Here is a 9,420-nt window from a genome sequence, read left to right on the forward strand (position 1 = left end):
GGTGGTGTGTTTGTATGTGATGAGCATTTGCTCAGGTTTTTTGCAGATTGGCGTTTGTTGATTCAGCAGTAAACAGTGGGTTTACTGGAAATCATGGAACAAATGGAAGTGTGAATGGGCCCAGAGTGTGACATGGGGAGAAACATGTCTATTTTGGCTTTCCCTGAAAGACCTCATGGGAGTGAGGGAGAAGGAGACTCTACAGACAGGGATGCATGGTTTCTCCTATGGGGCTTCAGCAGCATATGGGTCAAGAATAATAATTCCAGTCCTTCCTGAACTGACTGAAAACAATGCATCCACTATAGACTGGGTTACTCCAAGACTGGATTTCTGCAGTGCACTCTCTCTGGGGTTTCCCTTGCACTTGATCCAGAAGCTGCAGTTAGTGCAGAGTGCTGCAACACTCCCAAGGCCTTGTCAGCATAGAACCGGTGCGCTCAAAGGACTGCTTCTGGGCCAGGTTCAAGGTGTGGCTATTAGTACGCAAAACCCTTAATAATTTGGGACCAGTTTACCATTGAGATTGCCTTACCCCACATGTGCCCCTTTGACCGCTTTGATGGGCTGAATTTGCACCACCACATATGCCATATAATACCCATCCCACATTTTTAAGAGCTTAATCGTTTAGTGTGGCAGCGCTTACACTCCCTGCCTGTTGAGATCAAGCAGGTGCCTTCACTGTACAGTAGTACCTCGGGTTACAAACGCTTTGGGTTACAAACTCCGCTAACCCAGAAGTAGTACCTCAGGTTACAAACTTTCCCCCAGGATGAGAACAGAAATCACGCGCCGGGGTAGACCCCATTAGCAAAAGCGGGCATCAGGTTAAGAACAGTTTCGGGTTAAGAACGGACCTCTGGAACGAATTAAGTTTGTAACCCGAGGTACCACTGTACTCCTTTTTGGTGTTTGCTAAAAGCATCCTTGTTCAGACAACCCTACCTCAATTAGAAATCTGTTTTAATAATTTAATTTTTGTAATTTTTTAAAAGTAGGGTTGCGAATGTTTTCTTGGTTTTACTGTTCTGTCGTCTGTAAACCACTCTGAGGTTCCGTTACAATCAAGCAATGTATAAATTTTCTGAAATAAATAAATAAGTGTGCAAATGTGAAAATCGCATTCCCCCTGTTTCCTGTAGGAGACAGGCTGCTATGGCGACCAGAGCTAATCTGGGACTAAGGGCACCTGCTGCTGTGAGCTCTCACCTTCCCCTGTTTCTTGATATCCATCCCGGTTGCAGTTGCCTAACAATAAGAGCACTGGCACTGGTAGTACTTAAAATTAATTGGTTCCTAGGGGCTAATAGAGGGAACTGGGTGGAATTAACGTTTTGTCTGCCAAGCATTGCATCTTGCCAGGTGGACCAGTCGGCCCTCTCCTCTCCCCACCTTGCTGTTTTTGGGGGTTCTCCCAGTCCCCTCCCAGCCAATTTTGGGTAATGTAGGGGAAGCAGGGGAGGCCCTGTTGTGCCAGCAGAAGTCCTTGTGTGTATTAGATTACTCTTCCCCACTCTTTCTCTGTTTGTAGTTCTGTAAGCTGACTTTTTCTGGTTTTGTGAATATTGTAAATAAGCATAGGGCTGTAGGTGACAGCTGGCACTTTTAAATGAAAACCACATTGGCTTTTTGTTCAAAGTGTGGATATAGTTAAAGCAAACATGACTATATCCTTCAGTTGAACAAAACAATCTGATTTCAGAGCTGTGTACTCCATCTAACATAGCTTTAGTTTGCAGAATTGGTACCATTTAATGCAAGAGAGATTATCTGCTTCTGAATAATAAGCAGATATTCTGTTCACAGCACTGGTGTGTACCTTACACAGGGAAAGGCTATTTCTTGTCAAACCAGCATCATTTCCCTTCCCAGTTCCTTCAGGCAGTGTCATTTTTTGAGGTAGGTCATCAGTTTTCGTAAAGGTTGCACAAGAAGGTGGGAGATGGGGAAAAGGCATTTCCGGAAAAAGCTATCAAACCTCTGGCATTTGGGGGGAAAGTTTTTTAGTTTTTAGTGTTTGATGTTGTATTGTGTTTTTACTATTTTTGGTGAGAGCCATCCAGAGTGGGATATAAAATAATGTTGTTGTTGAAGCATAAACAGAAGGGATATTTTTTTAAAAAAATCAGGAAGTAGGAACAAAAGATATGGAACTGGGTGTGAATTAATGAAACCACTGCCACAGTGTCCTTTCTCTTGGCAGATCAAGATGAGCAGGTGACAGCAAAGGTTGCAAGGTTTTTAGCTGGGGCAATCAATATTTGACTGTTGATTCAAAACCCTAAAATGTATTTTATATAATTGACTTTTTACTTTTATTCTTTATATATCGTATTGTTGTTTTATTGCTATGGCCGATGGCTGACGCAAATAAAGAATCATTAATTTTTAAATGAATACATAATAGTAAAAGAACCATGGAATATTATGTTAATATATAATCACAGTGGAGAGACTCTTGTTTCTCCCTTGAAAGAAGAAATGTAGCTTTGATTTAATGTGGCAGGTGCCCTTTCCATGCCAGTGTCCCTGTTCCAAAAATGTTTCATCTGCCTTCTTCAGCCTTTGTTTTAATAAAGAAGAGAACAGTAATTCCAGACACCATGCCTAGTTACAGAGCCTAACGTGGGAGGTGTCTTTCAGCATAATACCTCATCCAGAATTGTTTTTAAACAGAAGTCCTCTGAAGGGCTTCCCAAGAGAAGCGAGCATCTCACAACATTGCCGGTCTAATTGAAAACACTTTCAGAGACAAGAATATAAACAAGTACAAATTAAGCAAAACACATCTCACTCAAGGATCTTGGTAGGAAAATAATGTTCACAACTAATGGCAAGCTTCAAACATAAAATAAAGTGCAGCAGTACCCTATCTAGTTTTGTACCCCTTGAAAAATTGAAAAGCCAACATGCTTAAGTTGAGTATGGAGACTTTTAACACTATATCCCAGCAGGTGCGTTTGGTGCCTTAACTCAGGGGTCAGCAACCTTTTTCAGCCGTGGGCCGGTCCACCGTCCCTCAGACCATGTGGGGGGCCAGACTATATTTGGGGGGGGGATGAACGAATTCCTTTGCCCCACAAATCACCCAGAGATGCATTTTAAATAAAAGGACACATTCTACTCTTGTAAAAACACGCTGATTCCTGGACCGTCTGTGGGCTGGATTGAGAAGGCGATTGGGCCGCATCCGGCTCCTGGGCCTTAGGTTGCCTACTGATGTTACTTTTTGCCAATGTTGAAAATATCAGAAAGCCGCTGGATTCCGTCTGAAGGAAAACAAACAAAAACAGCTTGGGCTTTTCTATATGAATGTTACATTACACTACTATATTCCACTCTCCCAGAGAGGTACCTCTTTTGGGGTAGAAGTGTAAGCATGGGTCACTCATCCCCAAAAATCCCCTTTATGTAATGCAAGTAGGCAACTAATAATATCAGGAGTGCTCTGGGGGCACGTTCTAAAAAGTACCTTTTTTGCATAATTTAGAAATGTTGTCTGCTGATCGAATGTGGATGATTCTCTGCCTCAGGGAACAGCATAAAACAGCTTTTTAAGCACCCTTTTAAAACAACTTTTTAAGCACTGTGAACATTCAGCCACTCAGCTGATTCCTTTTTTAAAATGTGAAGCTTCTATCCCCCCCCCCACACCTTCCTTTGCCTTGTTTCTGCAAGCAGGCACAAAAGGGTTTGAGGAAACCTCAGCTTTAAAGCTTCTGAAAGTGCAGCATCAGTTAAGAATATGAGCATCTCAACATCTCCAATAAGAGGAAGAAGTCTGGTGGCAGGAATTAAAAGCTGGCTTTTAAAATTGAGGCAAATAAAATTATGGACAGTTCAGTTATTGCTGAACTAGGAATAATATTAAATAGGTCTAGCAGTTTTTGGCTACATGTTGAGCATAATTTGTTTCTTCTTTTGCAGATAAGAATGTGATAGATGAACACACTAATTTTGGACTTTGGGGTGATGGCAAAGGAGAAGATGAGCTTTCACCTGAAGAAATCCAAATGGTAAGTTGTATTTTCTACCAGTTTGTTGACTTTCTCCCTAGCTAGCTATATCTACGGATTTTGAAAATGAAATAAGTCCAATGCATGCACTGAGTCATTTGCCTTTTCTGCTAAGCAACGCTTCAACAAATGCACCCTGCGTGTTTGCTTTTCTGGTTCTTTATGTCAGTACCTGCTTAAAATTCTTAATCATATGATTGGGAAGGTGATTGTTGTCAAGCCATTATGTTCATGGGAAAGTATTTTGCAGCAATTAAGACTGCCCTTTAAGATTTTAAATTATTGCTTTAAATCTCTACTATAAATAGTTATTTCCGTTCACAAGCAGATGGAGCTATTTTAACATTAAGAATCATAAAGAAACTTCCCAAAGAAGATACTGTAATTTATTATACTTACTTTTCCATACTACCTCTGGCCTTCCAGATGTGGATTAATTACAGCTCCCATCATCCATTGCCATTAGCCATGCTTGCTGGGACGGATGGGAATTGTAGTCCAGCAACTTTGAGAGAGCCAAAGGTTCCCCATACCTGGTATACGATGAGGATATTATTATGAATCCACTGGTACAAAAATCACTTAAGGACATTTTAAGGGCCTTCCATGCCACACAATGCTATTGTTGCATTATGATGGGATTTCAAGCTCAGTGCCTCTCAGAATCAGAGGGATCAGTGCTGCTTTCTGCTCACCTGGCCCCTCCCTCATGTGGTGTGGTTGTGCTAGACCAGGCAGGCATAGGCAAACTCGGCCCTCCAGATGTTTTTGAGACTACAATTCCCATCATCCCTGACCGCTGGTCCTGTTAGCTAGGAATCATGGGAGTTGTAGTCCCAAAACATCTGGAGGGCCGAGTTTGCCTATGCCTGGGCTGGACCGAGGACATAGGCATCCGGGGTTAGGAAGGGGATACAGTGCCACCAGTTTCCCTTCAAACTTAATTGCTTACCTTTTCTGATTGCTTATTTGGGACCATAATTCTGGAGACGTCCGTTGGTTCATGAGTTTTGTCTTTCAAGAGATGTAAGATACAGCAGCATATGACCATATTTTGACTTAATTCTCTTTATGAAATCAGTACACATGTTGCTTAACCACATCTCTCCTTACCATGCCTTTAACCAGAAATTCAGATAGGTAGGTGTTCAGTCATTTTCTGCATGTGATCTTCGGCCTCCATTTTGATGTTTAAAACTGAAGGTCTTTGTTCTCATGTGAATGAGGGGAAATCCAATTTTTGTACACAATCACAATACATCCTATCATGATTGCAGTAACACTTCAAAGTCTCACTGATTTCAAGGAAAGAATTAAGAAAGCCCTTTAATCTTTGAAATACAGTGGTCTTGCAATGCTCCACTCTGCCTAGATCATACCTGTAAGCTCTTTCTCTTCAGTCATGTAATTGAATTCTAAAGCATCCAGCTAATTAGCTAAGTGGATTTCAAACATTTTCTTTCTTCTCTTTATATCAGGAAACGTAGACTGTCCAATTTCATGAAAATTATGCTAATTTAAACTAGCTGCTAAGATGGAAAGAAATATTGAAAACACTGCAAAAGTTTTATATTAAAATGTGTTTGGGGAAATTGCAACCCAAATGGCTGCAGGCTGGTTTACGAAACATTTTTATGCGATAATTTGAATTTTCCTTACCCCCTGTTAACACATTAAGGACTTTATAGTTCTTATAAGAACATGGCACAGTGTTTAGTTAGATAAAGTAAAATCTTGTTCTGTTCTATCTAATTTTCCCAAGCTACTTTCATTTTATTGTTTTGTTCTTTCAGGGAAATAATTTGTTTTGCATTTAAAAATGTCTGTACTGGAACAGTAATAAAGGACTTTATTCTGGGTAATACATCCTTTGAGTAGATCCATTAAAATCAGTGGAACTACTTTGTGTATAACTAATGTTGGATATCGCCCTCAGGCTCTCTTTGTGTCATTATACAGGTTGTCACATTACATCATCAGTTTGCAACCACTTACCTTATTTCTCTTAGGAAAATCTGTGTTTGAGCATTGTAGAATCATATTTCCAGTTTCTATCATGTAAATTATTTTGAGTATACACTGTTCTGTCCAACTTCATGTTCATTTGACTGCTTTGCAATAGATTATTAGTCCAAGAGGCTTTCCAAATGCTACATTTATCTAAGATATGTTTTTGAGGATTAAAGGGTCTTCCCAAAGGAACATTAAAGTGAAAGTGCTCTCTATATTACAGGTTACTTTGCTTCAAATAGGAAAGCACTGAAAATCCTGACTACTCCTTTCAGAAATTAATGGGCCTAATTCAGCATTGTAAAACCCAACATTGACTGTGGTGTAACTTACTCAGACTGGTAGAAAGTCCCAGGTTCCTGGTATACCGTATTTTTCCGTGTATAATACGCCCCCTATTTTGGGGAAACTCCAAATTAAGAAAACACGCCTCAGCATTACCCATGTATAAGACGAGCCCCAATTTTAAACCTATTTTTTGGTAAATAAACCTAGTCTCATACATGGAAAAATACGGTAATTATCAGCCTTCAAAAGCAGTCATTGCTGCCAAAGTGTTTGTGAATGCTTCATCTCCAGAGGCTTTGAATCCCTGCACACCAAATTTCATGGTTTATTTTGTGGTGTGGGTTGTGGGTGTGCTTGAGGGTGGAATGACCTTTAAGCCTCATATTGTTGTTGTTATTGTTAACTTTCTCCTTCCAGTTTGAACAGGAAAACCAGCGCCTTGTCGGAGAAATGAACAGCCTGTTTGATGAAGTGAGGTACAGCCTTCCCCGCACCCTCGCCTTCCCTTGCGCCACATAGAATGTGCTTTCCAATCCACTTTATGTACATACATACATTTGTATGCCACCTTTCCATGCTCACAGTAGCACACAACATGAAAACGGATACATAACCACAACATGACAAAAGTAGTCATTGCCCAAATTACCAAACTGTGTGACTTCCACACAAAACGGAAGAAGATCTAAAATAAAGATATGAAAAAACCAACAGCAACAACCCCCCACCAACAGAACACCCCAACCCCCCCCCCCAGCCCACAAGTCTGGTCAGCAGCCTCCGCTTTTGCAGCTGGAGTCAGTCAAGGCCTTGCCCTCTCCGGCCAGGTGGAAAAGGCCTGCAAGACTCAAAGCCAGGATGGCCTCTGGCCTCTTCAGCAGCCTCAGCCTTTGTAGCTGGAGTCCGTCAGGGCCCCTAATCTCAAGGTCATGGATTCAAACCCCACGTTGGGCAAAAGATTCCTGCATCCCAGGGGGTCGTACTAGATGACTCTTGTGGTCCCTTCCAACTCTACAATTCTATCATTCTAGGTGGGGAACGGTCTGCAAGGCAGGGAGCAGAGCTTCACAGCCAAGATGTAGATATAGTTTCACAGTTTCTTTTCATAAATCTGCTGCTAGATCAGTGGAGCTGAAAGATTCTTTTTAATGGGCTTATGCACAATTTGAACCACTCTTCATGTTTGCTAGTTTTTTGATAAATTGGACAACACAGTTTTCTGACTAACACCACCTTATACAGAGTCAGAAATAGGTCATCTTGCCCATTTCAGCTATCTTCATCCTTTTCATATCTATCCACTTTTAACGTTATAGGGATACTTCTCTCTCTCTCTCTCTCTATTACACATCAATACAGAAGCCATTAGCTAGTGATCTACTGAGTTAAAATTTATTTTTGCTAATCTGCTTCACGTGGCTTGCAATTCTCCATTCATAAGAAATGCTCCATATTATGTTTACTTAAGTTTGTAAGAAATTTAAAATGTTTGTACTTACACGGCTTTTTAATTTTTTTTAATAGACAAATTGAAGGGAAGGTGGTTGAAATATCTAGACTTCAAGAGATATTCACAGAAAAGGTCTTACAGCAGGTAAATACCACAGGGAGGTGGTTGGTTGGCTCTTTGTATTCTAGTATTTTTCCAGTAGGTAAAAAGGCTGCAGTTAGAGAGGCAAAATGAGTGATTGAGCGCAAAAAGGCAGGCATAGTATAAGAAGAATAAAATGTGAGTTCCATAGGGACTCCACTGCACTGAAGGGGACTTCTGCAGCTCAAATGGGCTTTGGGAACATGTCCTGGACATGTTCAGGGGCATTGCTGGGGGGAAGAAGAAGAAGAAGGAGTTTGGATTTGATATCCCGCTTTATCACTACCCTAAAGAGTCTCAAAGCGGCTCACAATCTCCTTTCCCTTCCTCCCCCACAACAAGCACTCTGTGAGGTGAGTGAGGCTGGTGACCTCACAAATAAGGATAGTTTTATTCCAAAGAATATTGTATATTGGGCAGATTTTGTGCCCTCCTCCTCCATTTGATCTGAAAAATTATTCAAAACTCATTCCACGTACAGTGGTACCTCGGGTTACAGATGCTTCAGGTTATAGACTCCACTAACCCAGAAATAGTACCTTGGGTTAAGAACTTTGCTTCAGGATGAGAAAGAGGGTGAAGAGTTTTGAAGGTGCTGCTACATGCTTCAGTAGCTACAGGTGTGCCTTAACAGCTAGCTCTGGCCTCAGTTTATGGCGAGCAGAAACTGACAACAGGCCACTTACCTTTCATAGCTTTTGATCTTTACATTTATCTCTCATGTGAAAAGGAGGTAGGGGTCTTATTAGACCACAAGTTGAACAAGTCAACAGTGTGATGCAGCAAGCAAATGCTATTCTAGGCTGCATCAACAGAAGTATAGTGTTCCAATCAAGGGAAGTAGTAGTCGTGCTTTATTCTGCCTTGGTCAGACCCCACCTGGAGTCCTGTGTCCAGTTCTGGGTGCCACAATTTAGGAAGGATGTTAACAAGCTGGAAGGTGCTTAGAGGAAGGTGCCCAAGATGATCCAGGCTCTGGAAACCAAGCCTTATGAGGAACAGTTGAGGGAACTGGGTATGTTTAGTGTGGAGAAGGGGAGACTGAGAGGTCAAGGGTTGTCACATGGAGCAAGCTTCTTTTCTCCTGCTCTGGAGGCTAGGACCGGAACCGATGCATTCAAGTTGCAAAAAAGGAGATTCCAACTAAACATCAAGAAGAACTTTCTGACAGTAAGAGCTGTTTGGAAGTGGAAGGGACTCCCTTGGGAGGTGGTGGACTCTCCTTCCTTGGAGGTTTTTAAGCAGAGGTTGGATGGCCATCTGTCACGGATGCTTTAGCTGAGAGTCCTGCATTGCAGGGGGTTGGACTAGATGACCCTCAGGGTATCTTCCTACTCTACAATTAAATGATTCTGTGCAGTTTGATTATGACCAGTTTTTTACGTTATATATTTCAACTTACTTAAAAGGAAGCTGAGATTGACAGTATCCACCACTTAGTTGTGGGTGCAACAGAGAACATCAAGGAAGGAAATGAAGACATAAGAGAGGTAATGTCTGCCTCCCCCCCTC

The 9,420-nt window shown here is 41.5% G+C and overlaps 1 protein-coding gene and 1 long non-coding RNA gene across 2 annotated transcripts in view; both read left to right on the top strand.

Annotated features, from left to right (window-relative positions):
* LOC310770353 overlaps window positions 1-9,420 on the top strand; it is a 571,729-nt gene that overhangs the window by 316,704 nt on the left and 245,605 nt on the right. The window lies entirely within an intron of this gene.
* Window positions 1-9,420, top strand: part of STX18 (syntaxin 18) — a 48,413-nt gene that overhangs the window by 37,133 nt on the left and 1,860 nt on the right. Inside the window, exons 7-10 of the mRNA XM_083630740.1 lie at window positions 3,931-4,019; window positions 6,735-6,793; window positions 7,842-7,911; window positions 9,318-9,398. Of these exons, the coding sequence (XP_083486866.1) occupies window positions 3,931-4,019; window positions 6,735-6,793; window positions 7,842-7,911; window positions 9,318-9,398 (299 nt within the window). The remainder of the gene's footprint in view (window positions 1-3,930; window positions 4,020-6,734; window positions 6,794-7,841; window positions 7,912-9,317; window positions 9,399-9,420) is intronic.

Source organism: Podarcis filfolensis (genome assembly GCF_964270895.1).
Source record: "Podarcis filfolensis genome assembly, chromosome: 9".
NCBI classification, from domain to species: Eukaryota; Metazoa; Chordata; class Lepidosauria; order Squamata; family Lacertidae; genus Podarcis; species Podarcis filfolensis.